This window comes from Camelus ferus, chromosome 10 (assembly GCF_009834535.1).
Source record: "Camelus ferus isolate YT-003-E chromosome 10, BCGSAC_Cfer_1.0, whole genome shotgun sequence".
NCBI classification, from domain to species: domain Eukaryota; kingdom Metazoa; phylum Chordata; class Mammalia; order Artiodactyla; family Camelidae; genus Camelus; species Camelus ferus.
Window position 1 is genome coordinate 2,133,104 of NC_045705.1, and position 17,528 is coordinate 2,150,631.

General features: G+C 41.7%; 2 protein-coding genes across 3 annotated transcripts in view; one reads left to right on the forward strand and one right to left on the reverse strand.

Moving 5' to 3' along the window:
- Window positions 1-17,528, forward strand: part of PDGFD (platelet derived growth factor D) — a 223,630-nt gene that overhangs the window by 102,313 nt on the left and 103,789 nt on the right. The gene's annotated exons all lie outside the window — the stretch shown is intronic.
- Window positions 10,290-14,044, reverse strand: DDI1 (DNA damage inducible 1 homolog 1). Its single transcript, XM_032488238.1, has one exon. The coding sequence runs from the start codon at window positions 12,172-12,174 to the stop codon at window positions 10,969-10,971; it is 1,206 nt and encodes a 401-aa protein (XP_032344129.1). The 5' UTR covers window positions 12,175-14,044; the 3' UTR covers window positions 10,290-10,968.

Here is a 17,528-nt window from a genome sequence, read left to right on the forward strand (position 1 = left end):
TCTTAGAGTTGGGAGGGTGCCTGGTGTGACCCACTGCACCCATTTTTCTCACCAGGGGTGAGCACTGCTGGGGATTCGGGAGGAACAGGCGTTTGTCTTACAGGATTATTCCATAAAGGACATGGAGCACCTTGGACCTACAGTTCTGAATGGCTCGAGTCACTTGGACAACCCAAAGCACCTCACACCTTTGTGGGTGCCCTCGAGTGGAGCACATTCACACCTTGTCACTTGACTTAGTAGCAAACTCTGGCCCAGAGAGGTTTGGTGTCTTGCATCAAGGTATGTGTCCAGTAAGTGGCAAAAACTGGCGCTAGACTATTTACAATAGCCAAGACATGGAAATAACCTAAATGTCCATTGACCAATGACTGGATAAAGAAGCTTTGGTATATATTTATACAATGGAATACTATTCAGCCATAAAAAATGATAAAATAATGCCTTTTGCAGCAACATGGATGGACCTGGTGATTGTCATTCTAAGTGAAGTAAGCCAGAAAGAGAAGGAAAAATACCATATGATGTAACTCATATGTGGAATCTAAAAAAAAAAAAAAATGAATGAACTTATATATAAAACAGAAACTGACTCACAGACATAGAATACAGACTTGTGGTTGCCAGGGGGAAGGGGGGTGGGAAGGGATAAACTGGGAATTCGAGATCTGCAGATACTGACTGGTATGTATAAAATAGATAAACAAGTTTATACTATATAACACAGGGAAATATATTTGATACCTTGTAGTGGCTTATGGTGAAAAAATATGAAAATGAATGTATGTATGTTCATGTATGACTGAAGCATTATGCTGTACACCAGAAATTGACAAAACATTGTAAACTGACTGTACCTCAATAAAAAAAAAAATTGTTGCGAGAACTAAAACGCCCACCTTCCCTATCCAGTGGTTCCTGCTGAGCAACTTGCTTATGCTCTAAAATGACTATTTCATACCTTCTCCCTACTTCTCAATCCTTCAACACTCCCTCCTTCATCTTACCCGTAACTAAGGTGCCCTCGCTTCTCATTTCACTGGGAAAATAGGAGATAGAGGAGAAGCAGTTCATCTTCGCACCATCAGGTCCACCAGCCTGCCTGCCTTGACCCCAGTGTGCTCTCCCTGCCTTCCCATCACAAGCAGTGAACTCTCCACTCCTGTCTGAGGACCGGTCCTTCCCTCGTGTGCCAGGGCTGTGCTTTTTTTTTTTTTTTTTTAACACATTTATTATGGTGTGGTTCCTGTTCAGTAAACTACACATATTTCAGATGTACAATTTGATGAATTTTGATAGATGTCTACACCCGGTAAAGCACCACCACGACCAGGACAGCTAACATTTCCACCAGTCCCCGAGAGGTCCATCTTTCAAACTCTCAATTTATCCCTTCCCACCCCCATAACCGCCTGGAAACCACGAGTTTGTTCTCTATGTCCGTGAGTCTATTTCTGTTTTGTAGATAAGTTCATTTATGTCCTTTTTTAAAAGATTCCACATATGAGCGATCTCATATGGTATTTTTCTTTCTCTTTCTGGCTCACTTCACTGAGAATGACTGACAGGCTCCAAGGACTGTGCCTCTTGACCTACCCTTGTTCTCTCTTGCTTCTTTAGTTCCTCCCTCCCACTGGGTCATCCTCAGTTACCTTCCTAGAAAGGAAATACCCTCCTGGCCCCTTCATCTGCTCTGGTGTTTCTTTGCTTCCCTGGAGGAACTCTTTCCAAAGAGAACTGGCAGTCCTCGCTCTCCCTGCTCTGCTCCAACTAACTGGTCAACCTCCTCAGGCTAAGATTTCTTTACCCAGCACGCCCACAAAGTCACTCTTGTCCATAACCAACAGCCTCCACCTTCCAAATCTGGTCACGCGTCCCCAGCCCTCTTCCTAACCTCCCAGCAGTCCTGGACACAGCGATCACACCCTTCTTCAAGAAACCTTTTCTTCGTCTGGCTTCGTGGATGTGATTTTATTTATTTTCCTCCCATGTTCTTAATTTTTCTTAGGCTTCTTTGCTGGCCACCCCCCTGTCTCCCTGCTCAGACCGTAGATACTGGACTTCTCAAGGGCCAAGTCCTGAGCTCTTCTGTTTTAAACAAAGCAAACAGAGAAAAGTATAAAAAAATAAACCAAATGTCTTCTCTTGCTTAAAACCCCTTAAATGGCTTCCCACAACATCTGGAATGAAATCCAGAGCCTTTGTTCAGACTATGAGGCCTTGCGTGTTGAACCCTTTCTGGATTATTCCCTCATTCACCCGAAACATTGACCTTTTTGCTCTTCCTTGGCACTCCTGGTTTGTTTCTGTTTTACGGCCTTGGTCTTGGCTGTCCAGATCTTCTCAAGAGTCCAAGCGTCCCTCTCTCTTGACATCTAGGCTTCTCCTCAGGTACCGTCTCGTCGGAAAGCCCTGCTCTGTCCATTTTAGCTGAAGTTGCACACACTTTTCCATTGCTCTCTGTTCCGTCCTGATACTTTACTCTTACTCACAGGATGTCTCTCTACTTGACATCGTAGACGTTTATCGAGAAGTAATACGGTAGAGGGGTTGAATGCATCAACTCTGGATCCCAAGTTCTTAGATGCAGCCATTTACTGTGACCATGGACAACTGACTTAACCTCTCTCTTCCTCAGTGTCCTAACCTCTAAAACGGAGATATTGTTTAATAACTACAGATGGTTAAAAAGATAAAGTGGCTTAAAATGTATAATGTGCCTAAGAGAAATGGCTCATGGAAGAAGAGCTATGTAAATGACGGCATCATCATTATTATATTTTATTATCATTTGAAACCTCCATTGGAAAATAAGCTTCAAGGGGACAACTCTTTTGTCATTGTTGGTACCACTGTTTTTGTAACTCCTAAAGCCATACCAGCACCTGGGACTCAGCATTGTGGACTCTTGACTAGTCATTCAATGAACAAATGGATAACTTGCAGCCTGTTGGACTTACCTGTCAGCATACTTTCACGTTATATTTGTGTGGCCTGAGAACAAGGTAGCTTTGAGAACGGCAGCAAAGGATGATAGTCTTTCGGGAGCTAAAAGTGACGTGGGGTACTTATAAAACACACACATTTGCCTGGCCGTGAGTAGGGTTTTGGTGGCCTGCCAGTGAGACTGGTTTCCACTTCCGTGGACACTGTAGAGAGAACAAGAAGGTATAAAATGTTTGAGGTGAACTCAGAGTCAGAACAGTGAGCAGTTAGTTAAAAATATGAGTTTTGTTCATTTGAGGAGGAAGATAACAGAAAGATAACTGTGACAGGTTTAGAATCAGAGTTCTAGTGTTTAGCCTGACCTGTCTGTTTCTGTGATCTTGTAAATGTTCTCGAGCAATTTGTCCCTTAATATGTTCTATTTAGAGTTGTTTTTTTCTACCTACCTAGTTGGTCAGATTCCTCTGGGTCAGCAAGTTATCCTCAAGATGAAGACAGGGCCTCCTAGAAACAGAGCTTTTGAATGCCTGTGCTTTTTAGAGTAGCTAATAAAGTTATTAAAATACAACTATATAATTCAGAAAATGTTCCTAGAAGAGAAACCCTGCCAGCTTTGCACTGATGAGACATTACCATATGGAGTCCAGAAATCTCTGTAGTCCTCTCAGAAATGTGTGCTCCATTTGTTCGTTTATGTCTTGGTAGAGTAAAGTAAGCCAGTGCCTCTTCAGCACTATCAAAATTATAGCAGACTCACCTTGGCTGTGAACTCACCATTGTGGCCAACTATAAACGAACAGAATTTAATCCGTCCTCTTCACCTGTGCTTCATGGCATCTCAACTAGAGGATGTGAATCACTAACCTGTTCTAGTGAACTTGGCTGCCAAGGTTTTTAGACGTCACAAATATGGAAATTTATAATGCGGATGTTAAACTTGAAACTCCCACACGTGCCTTTGTAGCACTTGGCTACAACCTGAAATACGTTTCAGTGGTTTTTCAAAACAAGAAAGCATTTAGTAGTGTATACTCACTGTTCTTTGGAAATTTTGCTCAATCGCTTTTAAAAAATTAATTAACCTGGATCACTGAGACTGGGTGGATGGCATGGAAAGGTTTTTGCATTTTTTATAAAACTTAAACAGACTTCCTAGTTACGGAGCACTTAAAGAAAAGGAGCAAGCTCTGGTTCCGTTTCTCGTATTAACGGAGACATTTTCTGATCAGACACTTGAGAATTGTTATATAAGAAAGCTTTGACAGTGGAAGCCTAGCCATATGGCACATAAACTCCTCTAGCTTATGGAATATCAATGAGATTGTTTTCTGTCAGTTACTGCCTAGGAGGCCGAGTGATGGCAGTTGGCGGTGTTTGAGCAGAGAATATCTCTGTTTCTGTTTTACTCTAACTGCCCATCTGTTGCTTTTATCTTTATGCAGTTATTTCTGATGGAACGAAGCTTAAAGCACTGGTTCCAGTCTATGTATGTAATTTTTTTCTTAATCTTGTTTATTTCTAAATTCTTGATAATATGGGCAGGAAGGGAAGCTACTAGACATTGAATTGAAGTTATTAAACACTGAATTGAAGTCATTAAACACTGAATTGAAGTCATTAAACACTGAATTGCATTGGTTCAGCTGACAACCAAAGTTGCCTTATACATGTTTCTGATGTTCCGCTGATGCGGTCAGCTTTTTTGTGCCGCCCTTGTTGCACGTTGTATTGTCCTTTTGGTGGCAACGGTAAAGGTCTCACTTTGCCATTTTGCTTTTCTTCAAATTATTTGGCACCCTGGATGTTAGTGGCTGACCTGTTTCTCCTTAGAACCTTCTCGACCTCTGTTTGCATGGCAGCATCAGATCTCATCATGCTCCTTCTTCTTACCTCCCAGCCCCCCAGCACTGTTCAGTAGCTTTCTACTGAAGAATCATGGGCCCTCAACTAGATGCTCAGCAAAGCTGCTGCTTCTAGGCATCATTTGCAGCCTATGAGCACAAGTCTTTACCCAAAACCTGCTTGTCTTTTACTGCTTCCCATTGTACAGACCTGCCTTCTATCCTGTTCACTACATCTGGACCTTCAATAGCACCGTGATAGTTAAACAAAACCTGGAGGTAACATTATTATCATTTGTATTTCTTACTGAAGTTTTTTCCTGCTCCTTTGTTCAGATACTCCCTTAAAAACTCCAAACCTAGGATTTACTTGCGGAGACTTAGAGTAAGGATGGAGATAGGCTAAATCTAACTGTTAAAAAAAAAAAAAGGTATAATTTAGTTTTATCAGTGCTTCTCCAAGATAATCTAAATTCATAGATAATTTACATAGCTATTTTGATTATATGATGCCCCTGAATTCTGAGGTCAGTTTCTACTCATTTTGTTTTTTTCAGTTGCATAAACATATGCCATTGCCTGGGACTGAGGGAGTTGCCGGGACACTGAGCTCTCAGTTTTAAAATGAGGACAAGTCCCAGGCAAACCAGGGTGATTTGGCCACTGCAAATACTAGTTAAACTGCTCTTAGTGTGGGACAACTGGCAACTCCAGCAGACTAAAAGCATGTTAAGGATTTCCTTCTTGAATCACATACACTTAGATCTGTACATATAAATATCAGCCATGCTCTTAACCCAGAACATGTTTATTCTAATTACACAAAGATAATCTTACTCTATAGATGTGATTCAGTTTTACCTTACAAATTTTTATATAAAAACCAGTCAAATAAAAAGCCACACTTCTTCTATGTCCACGTATTAATAACAATGGAACTTTGTCCACCTATTCATCCACATAATCTCTCTTTATTAAATAGGTACTGTTTGCCTCACATCAAATGCTAAAGACTAAAGCTGTAATTATGAACAAGATTATAATCACTCCAGAAATCTCAGCACTTACTAGATTTTTATTGGTAATTCTGGACCCCATTCTAGGCTTTCTAATTGCCAAAATATTTATATAACTGCCATGTGGGTTGGTATCTTGTCCATGAGATTCCCCTGTTCTCTGGTTCCCTGGAATTTAAATATGTGACAAATGTTCCATCAGACTGACTCATCTCTGGTAGATAATTTCTTCTGCCTGTACTGCTGGTTGTTCATCCATTGTATAAGCCCCAAACTGTTTCAAGCAAAGTGTTTGTTTACAGTTGCTGAACAGCGCTCCAAGGGTAAGCCCATAATAGGAAACACGAGCAGGGCCAGGAGACCAGAAGTTTCCCCTTCAAGTTTAGCCTGAGAATCGGCCATGTGCTAACTCTAGTTCTCTTAGTTGGGTCATCTCAAAGGGACCCTGAGTGATTCATCCTTGAGGAGGGGACATTCTCCTAACTGGCTGCACTCAGAGTACCAGCTGAGCACCAGAAGACTCTTCCCACATCAAGGAAACCCCCCTCTAAAATGGTGCCTGGCATATAGTAGGTGCTCCATAAAACTTTGCACAGTGGATTCTGTTCCATTGCAATTAGCAACTCAGATGGGGAGCAGGGGTTCATTCCCCTGAACTCATATCATGTATTTCATGATTCAGCACTGAATTAAATACTATTTCTGAATTATTTATTTTGTACTTTTTCTAGTTCCTCTAATGGGACTTTTAAACTTTTTTAAAGGCTATGACTATAACTTATATTTCCTTATCATGGCATAGGACAATGACAAGGCTCATGGAAAAATAAATTGAATTTTTAGTGACATCAGTGAATGCAAAACACTAATACATTTTGACCAATAGACTAATTGAATCCCTAGACATGACATGAGTTTGAAAAGGGGAACATGTGAATTAATGTAATTTTAAACTGATTTTTCTTTGTCTCAAGGGGTCCTTATAGTAAAGTGACAGCAGAGTAAGATTTTAGAATGGTGATTGATGTTGTAGGATAAGAATTTGATGTATTTAAGTGATGATTTAACCTAGAATAGGCTTAAATTGGTCACTGTCATCTATTTTAATTGGAGACAGCTGCAGTGTATCAATTAACAGTAGGAAAATGCAAGCTTCACTCTTATCTGGACCACAACCCCCATGTTGCCTTCTATGGACTTCAACGTAGGAGGAATTTACTTTGTAATTTTTCTAGTGATGTTTTTAAAATAAACCTTACTCATTAGAAGTGTTTTCACTTTTACATAACTTGCCAGTGATGGATGAAGTATCGTGGAAGGGAAGCCAGTCCTTCATCTCAGCCCAGTCCCCACCCACTTGATGAAACACTCCTTCCGCCGAGAGAGAATTGGTTAAAAGCAACCCAGAATTCTGCAGTTCTTTCCCCTTTTCCTCCTTCACTTCTCTTTAGCTTTGTTCCTCTTCCTTGACTTTCCAGGCTCTTGTTCACCTCAAAGAATAACTATATAACATGTTAGCATCGATTAATATCTTCATCAACAGTTAACTGGTGTGAATCCCAGATGACTCATCATTTACTCAAGTGTTTCTTTACGGAATGTTGGATGTCAGCAAATGACCCTCCGAAAGAAGTACAATGTTCTCGTAAAAAGGCAACATTTAGTACTTGCAGCTAAGATGAAGTCGTACAAAATATCGATTTGCCTTTTTCTTTGAGGGGAGTGGATTTTCTTCTAGAAGCGAGAGAAATCTTGAGCCAATATTTTAAGAAAGAAGTTAAGATTGTATGAAAGCTCTGCTAATCTCAGATGTTATCCGTCTTCCAGTTTAACTGTGGCAGAATGCGTTGCTGCAACCTTCAAATGCATGCTTATTAACAACAGTGATTTTCTTTTAGGTGAGATGGGTATCTAAATGATCATTGGTGAAACCAAGGGTTTAATGGAATTTTAAAATGGTTTGTTATTTTAAACAGGTGAGGTCTGTTTCATCACGTGGTCTATTTTATCGTGATTTCTAATAGGAAGAAAGAAAATGAAAAGTTGTTCGTCGTTTTCCAGGTAGTGAATTCCCAAGAGTAGATACTTGTAAGTTGTGTGTATATTAGCAACTTGAACTTTAGGAGCAGAGTGTGCTGTGCTGTTTTTGTTTGTTTGTTTCCTAGCATCAATGATGGTCATTTTAGACATATTGAAAGTACATTTTACTGGCTTGCTTATTTATTTTAAAAATAACCCCCTGATTAAAATTAATTTCTTCATTTGCACCAACACAGTACTGATTGCATGTCTCCCTGGTTTGTTCTTAGTTGGTTATAAGACTTTCTCCTGCCCCTACCAGGTTGTAATTATCCTGAGGTCTGGAACTGTACCTTATTCATTTTTATGCTTATAAAAGCCTGACTCGGTGCTTATGAAATCGTTTGTGTTCAATAAATAATTGTAGAGTCTATTTTGATTACTGCTACTCTGATGCCATTTTAACTGGTAATGTTTTGGTAGTCTCCATAAAATAACTTTGTAACAGTTTTGCGCCAGCATCTAGAGTTGAAATGTATCAGGCAAAGAAGGTTATGCATTAGAAAAAATGTGGCATTTTAAATCAGAAAGACTTGAATCAGGATCCGGTAGGTCAGTCAATATTTTTAAAATTTTGGATCAGGATACCTTGGGTACAATTAGTGGAACATGTCTAAAATATTTTAAAATAATAAAATATAACTTTTTAAAGAACTAAACTAGAAAATAATCTAACATTTCATAATATTTAAAGAATTTTTTCATTGCTTAATTAATTCACACTGCTTATTGATTTTTCTTTGAGATCACTGCTTTTCAGTTCAATAAAAGTATGTTTCATTTACCAATCCACTCACTTAAGTAATATTTTTAGAAGCTGGAATGTGTCCAAAGGAACGTGACAGGAATTTTTAGCTGAGTCCAGATTTATCCAGTGAGGAACAGTTAAAGAATCTGGTGAAAGTCTGCAAAAGAGACTATGTTAGGTGACATTGATTTCATATAATAGAAGGACTGTCTCATGCCAGAGAAATTAAATGTATTCATAACAAAAGGAAGAATGGAGACCAACTTATTGGAAGTTATGGAATAACAGAGTTCAACTCAAAATAAGAAATAAAGAATTATAACCGAGACTAGTCCTGAAATATCATAGCTACTTTAGAAGTGATGTTCCTGAGAAGGGAGAGTGAGTGTGGTCAAATTTGAAGTGATATAAAGTGTCCATTTAAAGATTTGGTGATTTTTGGCTGGCTGTTGTGGATTAAGTATCCTGATACACCATATACTGAACCTTTAGTTGAGATGCCCCATGTGACATAGGCAAATGAATTTTTTTTTTTTTTTGGCATAAATGGCCCTGAAAGCTGAGTCCAGCAAAAAATACTGAGGAGTTTGTTTATTTTCATTTGTGAAGGAATCCATGCATTTATCAGGCCAGTTCCCATCTTTTGCAGGCGTTTAATTGCTTATCCCTGGCTTTACTCTGAATTTCTTCCTTCATTTTGTCAATTACTTTTGTCCCCTGGAAACAGTAGAAGAAAAGAAGTCTGCCATTGGTCACTTTAAGCAGCTCTACTGGATGTAAGCCTCGGTGCAAATATAGACCAAGCTGGGGAAATAATATGAGCCTAGGAACACCTAATATGGAAGAAATACCGGGAGGTGAACCGATGATGGCTGGTATGGGGTGGGGGGTGACTCTATAGAAACAGAATGTCAAGTCTTAACCTAGAAGCAGACCAAGAAAGGCATATGGTAATGAGATGGGAGGATTTTTTTTTTTCCCGTAGTTTTTGGGAATGCTTTGGGTGGCTTTAGATCCTGTTGGGAAAACAGATAAAGGACATCCTAGTTCATAATGTCATCTTAGTTCCTGAAAATGGCCCTCCCCTTCGAAACAGCTTTCGGAGAAATCCGAGTTGTACTGTAGATGAACTGGCTTGCCTGACTAACACAGAGCTAAAATCAGAACATACTTTTTTTTTTTTTTTTTTTTTTTTTTACTTTAAATCCAGTGTTCTAGCACTAGTCTTGATGGATTACTGCCCTGAAACATTTTCTCTGAGTCTGACGGCCTCAGGCAGCAGAACCTTTTCTCAGGTGTTGTAGCCACAAGATTGTAATTAAGTCTGGGACCTTGCATTTCTCACTATCAGAAGTGATGGAGAGTAAGCTTTGTCAGCATGGACCATAGCACTGAATGAGGCCTTAGAGATCTCCTCCCGAATTCTTCAGATGTTATTTTAAAATTGAAACCCTTTGTTCAAGCAATATTTATGCAGCAGCTTAATACAGAAAGCAGGACCAGAAAGACTATTTGGGGACCTGGACTACTGCCTGCCTTTACCTCCCAGTCCTGCTCCAGTACAACCACTAGGCTCCCAAGAAGCATGATATTAGAAAAAATAATAAAATAAATCTACTTGATTGCTTTTCTTTTACAACCAGAGATTCTATGAATGGAGAGAAGAGAGGAAATTATTTTAGGACATCCTAGAAGAAATAAAATCAACTTCCTCAAGTATGGCAGAAAGAGTCTTTTTAGGAGTGGATTACAGTGAGCGTGACTTCAGGGGAGTCCAGAGGAAGGGAAGATGTAAAATCTGAGGAAACTGGCCCTTATTCTGTCCAAAACAGACATTTGTCAGTATTAATCAAGGCAAGAATGTGATTGACCAAGCATTGCTAATACCTTTACTAAAGAAAACAGAATCTGTGCAAGTAAACACATTTCTCTGAAATTGCTAGTGCTGATTTAAAATAATTCTGTGTGGGTGCATTGCAGCATCTGTCGCAGTGGCTTTTTTCCCAGGGAATTCTGCAAAACAGCCACAGGTTTGGACAAACCACCCTCTAACCTCATAGGACAGTGTGTCTAAAGAGGCTGGTTTTCCTTTCGTGGGTTATTTGGAAATCACTTGGGGAGCCTTCCCAGGGCAAGGTTCAGTGGGTTTTGGGTAAGGGACACGGAGGGGCCAAGAACAAGCCATCACAATTCACGCAGTGATGGCTCTGAGAACTTAGTGCCAAGGCCAGGTTCACTTGGTACTGATGTTTTTAATGATTACATTGCCAGTGAGCTCATGCCTTATAATTTCCCGAAACCCGAGACTCCCTCAAGGTGGTGGCATATATAACCTGTCTCAACGCTTTCTTCGTCCTGAATCCATGGCTGGGTGTTTCTTAGTGTCCGCTGCTTCCTTGTCTGAAGACTCTTCTCGCCCAGTTCCACTTACCAGCTTCGCAAAGGGAGGTAGCTCGCCCTCGGGAAGAAAGTAAGTCTGTGTGCCAGTGGTGCCGATCACCAGCACGTTTTTCTTCAGGTCGATGGAACACTGATGTGTCCTGAGCATGTCGAGCCCCAGAAGCATGTCCATGGGCTGCTCCTCCAGTATAGAGAAAGAGCACTGTAAGAAATCGCCTTCGATCTGGACCTGAGCCAGATGAACCCGGCCGATGATCCTCTGCGTGCCCACGCCTTTAGCAATGCCGGCCCATCGTCGGTCCACGAGCCGCATTATGTTACATCTCTCCGCACAAGCTTGGCTCATGATGGTCATCTGGGCGCCCGAGTCCACGAAGGCCTTCAGAGGATGTCCGTTCACTTTGCAGCTGATGTAGAGCATGGCCACCTGTCCGAAGCTCTCCGGAGCCGCTTCCATCGCTATGTTCATGTTTTCCTCGATGTTCTGCTGCCGGATTTCTTCCTCTATTTTGGCCTGAGCTTCCAAATCGAATGGGTCGGCAGAATAGAGGCGAAGTCGCTCTTGGTCTCTCAGCGCCCGTTCCCTCTGCTGCTCCATCAGGACCTGAGAAAAGGTCTCCAGGTTTCCGCTGAGCAGGGCTTCGGCCAAGGTGGGGTTGCGCTCCTTCAGCAGGGACAGGTCGTGCGGGTTGGAGAGGAGCATGCTTCGGATCAGGGCCGGGCTGTCCAGCCCCTGCGCCGACGTCGCCTTCCCGCCGGGGCCCAGGCCGCGGGCCCGCTGCGCCGGCTTTGCGCGCTGGTGCTGGTGCTGGTGCCGGTGCTGGTGATGCTGGTGCCGGGGGCTGGACGTGCCCGGCACGGCGGTGCCGGGGAAGTCCGTTTGAGGCAGGCTGGCGGTCCGCCCCGCGTCCTCCTTCTGCAGTAGAACCACCATGTCGCCGTCTTTGAGGCCGTAGGAGCCCAGGGAGCAGTGACCGTCGGTGAGGAGCCGCTCCATGTAGATGACCTGGAGCTCCTCGGCGGGGATGCCAGACTCGAGCTCACAGAGGGCACGGAAGTTGTGGAGCTCGAAGTCGGGGCTGACCTGGAGGGAGAAGGTGGCCTCGGAGAGGTCCCTGCGCACACAGTACACAGTGAGCAGCATGGCACGGGCCCCGCCGGGCCGGGTGGGTGGAGGGCATTGGGCTGCGCGCTGGCGGCCTGCAGCTGGTCCCCGCTGGTGGCTCGGCTGCTCCTCACGACTGGGTGTCTTCTTTTAGGTGCATTCACCTCTCAGAGAGGCGCAGCCACGCACCGGGCTGGGGGCCGCCTGCCAGGCTCGGTGCCCGCTGCTCGGCCTCTTGGAACCTTGAGGGCACGCGTCGTGTTCCAGAGTCCACTGGTGCGTGCGCTGCTCGGAGCTGAGAATGCCCGTCGCCATAGGAACAAAGTCCCTCGAGCCCCCATTGGGTTCCAAGGCTGGCCCCCCGAAGCCTGTTTAACCCATGGTCTGAAAAAGATCGTTTCCGCTCTAACTGAACAACATACTAACATTCATTTTGTTCCTTTGAGAATTGGATGCCGTGTGCTTTTACTTATCCCTCAAACAGTGAGTGCTTGTTTCCTACAGGGCAAGTGTCAGGCTGTGTGCTTAGTATAAGAGAGAGGTCAGACCTGGATCTCGCACGCTGGGGAGGGACTGATGGAAAATGGGGAAATCACGAAGCTGGAGGTAAGCACTTTTGCAAAGACGTGTTCAGCACACTGGGAGATCCGACAGGACAGAGGACGTGTCTTTAAGGAGGAGACAGGTGATGATGAAGGCTGAGGGTGTTCCATGTGAAAAGTGGTGAGGGTCACTCCTGACAAAAAAGAATTACTTGTATGTGCAAATAAAGAATTCGTGACAAGTCCTATTATGTCCAGAGAAATGTCAGACAGTAAATGTAATAGGAGAAACTTGCCTATGAGTTTGAGTGGCAGGATGTGAAGCTGGAGAAAAATGATTGGAGCCAATTTATAGGGAGTTTGTAGATGAACCCAAGGAATTTAAATATTATCAATCATCAAGAATCATCAAGAGGAGAGAGAAAAGAGAAAAAAAGAAAGAGGGAAGGAAACAGGAAAGATCTGAAGCAGGTCCTTGTGATGTTTGTTTTGTTTAACTGATTTAAGAAAGAGGTTTCTTGCAACATACGGAAGATGTGTGAGGTAACAGAAGGGTCAGGTACAGGCTCTCTCAGTGGCTCAAAGAGGGAGCTGTTGCGAGAAAATGAAAACCTACGAAGCAGTGGGGAATAGTGTTTCTTGACTAGAATGGACAGGATTTTTTTTCCCACTGGATGTGGGGAGTGCAGAACAAGCCACGGAGGGTCTCTAAGACCGGAGACTGGTTGGAAATAGGCGATTACCTTGGATGGGTGAGTGAGAGGAACCATGAGAGGACCAGCTGGGCATCAGTCCTGTAGTGAAGTGCATGGTGAGTGCCACACTGGAGGCCGATATGCCTCCCTCCCTGACCCTAGGGCACAGCCCCCACCCCTTACCAGAGTGGAGGCTCACAGGACAAGGGTAAAGTGGAAAGTGGTCCTTCAGGGCAAATGGAGATGAGGTAGACATCCTGGAGTGCCCGTCTTGTTTTGCTTTGCCTTGTTTTATATCACAGTGTGTTTTGTCCTGTAAAGCGCTCAAGCTTTCTTAGCTTCGTCTTCCCATGTATGTTCTTCTTATGACCCAAAAGATAGTCAACATCTTCTGCCTCGTCCCCTCTGCTTATTTCAGATTTTGTCAGAAGTCCTGCATCAGTACGTAGAGAAGGATCTTGCATCAGCCTGAAGAATTCCTTTGGGGGCTCCTGGTTCTCATGTGTCTGTCTCAGAGGGAAAACAGTATCTCAGTTATTGCTCTGATTATCATAGTGTTTCATACTCGTATTCATTTACCCTGGAAATGCTGACTGACTGCCCAGTGTGTGTGAAGCTCGAGCTAAGTTTCGGGGATACACGTGAATAATGGGAAATACAGGCTTTGTCCTTAAAGGAGCTCACAGTCTAAAACAGAGGACGCACATACACACACAAATTGGAAGGTTAAGAAAGTACCACCGAAGCTGGCAGAACGTGGGAGAAATTAGTCGTATCTGCAGAACAGATACAGAATATGGAGAGGGCTGTTGGGCAGGGAAGCCTCCCTGAAAGTGTTAGAGAGAGAAGTCAGCTGCGTGGGGGTGGCCAGAGTGGAGAACTAAGGCAGAGAAGACGGCGTGGCTTGGAATCTTTAACTAGAAAGGCAGCACTTCATGATAAGGAGAATTTTGTAAAAAAAAAAAAAAAAAAAAAAAAAATTAAGGGGGGAAAACCTTACCTGTTTCTACAGGAAGATTGTGAATTATTTAGAACTATCTTTCACTTGATGGTTTCTCCTGAGTTTGGGAATAACTGTAATGTAAGGCCTGTCGTATGCAAATTACTCTGCTAAGGAGCAGCTGGGAACGTTGGTGTTCCTTCCACCCGACCCCAACCAGCTTTGGACAGTGGTTCTTCAAATCTTAGTAAGTCAGGGAGATAACACTAGGGTTTGGGTTTTGTTTTTTTTTTTTTTTTTGAAAAACAGTGGATAAAATCATCTTTGTAGAACAAGATTTTTTTTTTTTTTTTTTTTGTGGAGGGGTAGAGAGGAGCAAGCAAGAATTCAGGATTCACAAAGCAGCTAACATCCTTTTTCATCAATGCCTTGATACTGAACATAATTGAGTTTTATGCAGTATGTTTTAGGATCTCGTTGTGATTCTTTACTTTTGGTGGCATTTTGCATTTGTGTGCTTTTTACTATTTCACCCTGTACTGAGAACGCACAATGGAAAGCAGAGAGGCTCAAGGTCTGGCCAGTTAACTGTCATCATTCCACAGATCCCAGGATGTCAGGATTGGTGGGCAGCCTTCAGATTCTCCAGTCCAGCCGCCCATCCAGCCCGTAAACCTCTGTTGCAAAGCAGCCTGGAGTCTGAAAAGATAAACCCAGCCTCCTGGGGGTGTTTAGTCCTTCATTTATTGCTGGATTCTTTCATTTTACTCAGCATTCCTGGTGATTCAAATACCACATGTGTAATTCTCTTACCTGAAAATTTTAATTAAAAGCCTCTTCTGATTCTGTAATAAACTTGGGGATCATTGGGAGTAGATCAAAATAATCCACCATGTAAAATGGTCTTGTACCATAAATCCTTATTGTACAGATCACTTAGAAATGGGAGACCTGAATTATCTAGGTGTGTGAATCTGGGTAACTGAAGGTTACTGCAACTTTCCTTCAGGAGGTTTGTGAAGTATGTTCCCTTACTTTTCTTCCCTGGCAAGTACAATGTTAGGAACATAATTGAATCTTTTCTTTGATAAGTAAGACTCCTGCAAGGTCTCAGGGCTATCGCTCAGAAATATCAGTTCTCATTGTAAAGTCTAAATACCCAGAAAATAGAAAAGATGACACTGATTTCATCCTGGCCGAGTAAATAACCCCAAAGTTATTTCTTGCAGTAAATCCACAATGCTACTTTTTATAATTGGCTTCTTTATAAAAACTTAATGTGGAAAAAAAAAAACAATAGGGCTGCATAAATGTTATTATGTAGCATATACAATAATTAAACGACATTAAGCAAATATATTAACTTGCTGTATTTTGATTCCTTCCTTTAAACACATGCCTGGTATCACTTTAAAGTGTAACTGAGGCTTATTAAGCATTTAAATTATCACTTCAGATTTTCAGTGCAATTGAGGGGAAGATACAGAATTTTTAAAGCTTTATTCACATAGGTTAAACACCTAATTTTTTCACTGTTTTTCTTTTTGCAGTACAGTATGTTGAATCAGAATTCTCACTAATGAATAACATTTATTTTTTCAGACAGTTAATTATTTAAGACACATTAAAATACTCTGATGGAAGTTCGAGCTTCTATTAGTTTGTTTGGAGGTTTCCTCTATACAAAAAGATTTAGTATTGCTCATCTTTGACGCTTAAAGCCCATGATAAGACCTCTTAAATAAATATGTACATATGTAATTGAAGAAACTTACAAGACCTGAGAATTGAGTCTGTATCAGCCTGATGAGAACTCAGCTAGTGGTTTTTCTTCATTGAAAGAAAAGTAGGTAATCTGGACAGAAGACCCACACATGGGTGCACACGTGCGCGTGCGCACACGTGCCTGGAGAGACAGTGTAAGTGCACAGTCAGGACATGTTTTCAGTTACTCTGAGAATGCATTTGAAAGAATGTACTTTCCAGCAGGGAGCATTTTTATCATGCCTTTATTTAGTACTTTATTTTATGGATTATTGTTTTAGCATTTAATAGGAAAAAAGATGCATTTTAAGTTATATTTTGCATGTTAAGAACGATACAATATCTTGATAAGTTTCAGTGTTTTCCAAATATGTACTTTCCAAATCTAAATATACGTGTGTGTGTGTGTGTTTATTCATCTTTAAGAAAGTCTGCTGCTGTGATTTTGTGCTTTGTGGTCCCTTCCAGTGTCTTAAGAATATAAAAAGCCTTCTGATCTGTGAGGTGCACACTTGTTTATTGAAAGGTTGAAGATGACTTATAATTTGTGAGAGAGACATTTATAGATTAAATATGGTGTAACAAATGAAAAACAGGATAAAAATAATTTATGACCTTGCAGGCTGATAGTTGCTTGTTTTTTAACTCTCAGTGTACCATAGATAAGGGATGTTTTCATTTTCCTATTCTTGCTGTGGGGAGAATAACCACATAACACAAAATAGTATTAAGAATAATAATAGGATTACAGCAATATATTTTTTGAACCAGCTTCTGAAGTGCTGGAAATAAAAGCAAAAATAAATGGGATCTAATTAAACTTAAAAGCTTTTGCACCGCTAAGGATACCATCAACAAAATCAAAAGACAACCTACAGAATGGGAGAAAATATTTGCAGATGATGTGACTGACAAGGGACTAATTTCCAAAACACACAAACAGCTTATACACCTTAATATCAAAGAAACAAGCAACCCAATCCAAAAATGGGCAGAAGATCTAAACAAGCAATTCTCCAGTGAAGACATACAAGTGGCTAATAGGCACATGATAAAATGCTCAGCATCGCTAATTGTCAGAGAAATGCAGATCAAAACTATAGTGAGGTATCACCTCACACCAGCCAGAATGGCCATCATTCAAAAGTCCACAAATGATAAATGCTGGAGAGGGTGTGGATAAAAGGGGACCCTCCTACACTGTTGGTGGAATGCAGTTTGGTGCAGCCACTATGGAGGACAGTATGGCGGTTTCTTAAAAAACTGAAAATAGACTTATCATGTGATCCAGCAATCCACTCCTAGGCAAATATCTGGAGAAAAATAAAATTCAAAAAGACACATGCACCCAAATGTTCATAGCAGCACTATTTACAATAGCCAAGACATGGAAACAACCCAAATGTCCATCAACAGATGACTGGATAAAGAAGATGTGGTAATGTACACAAT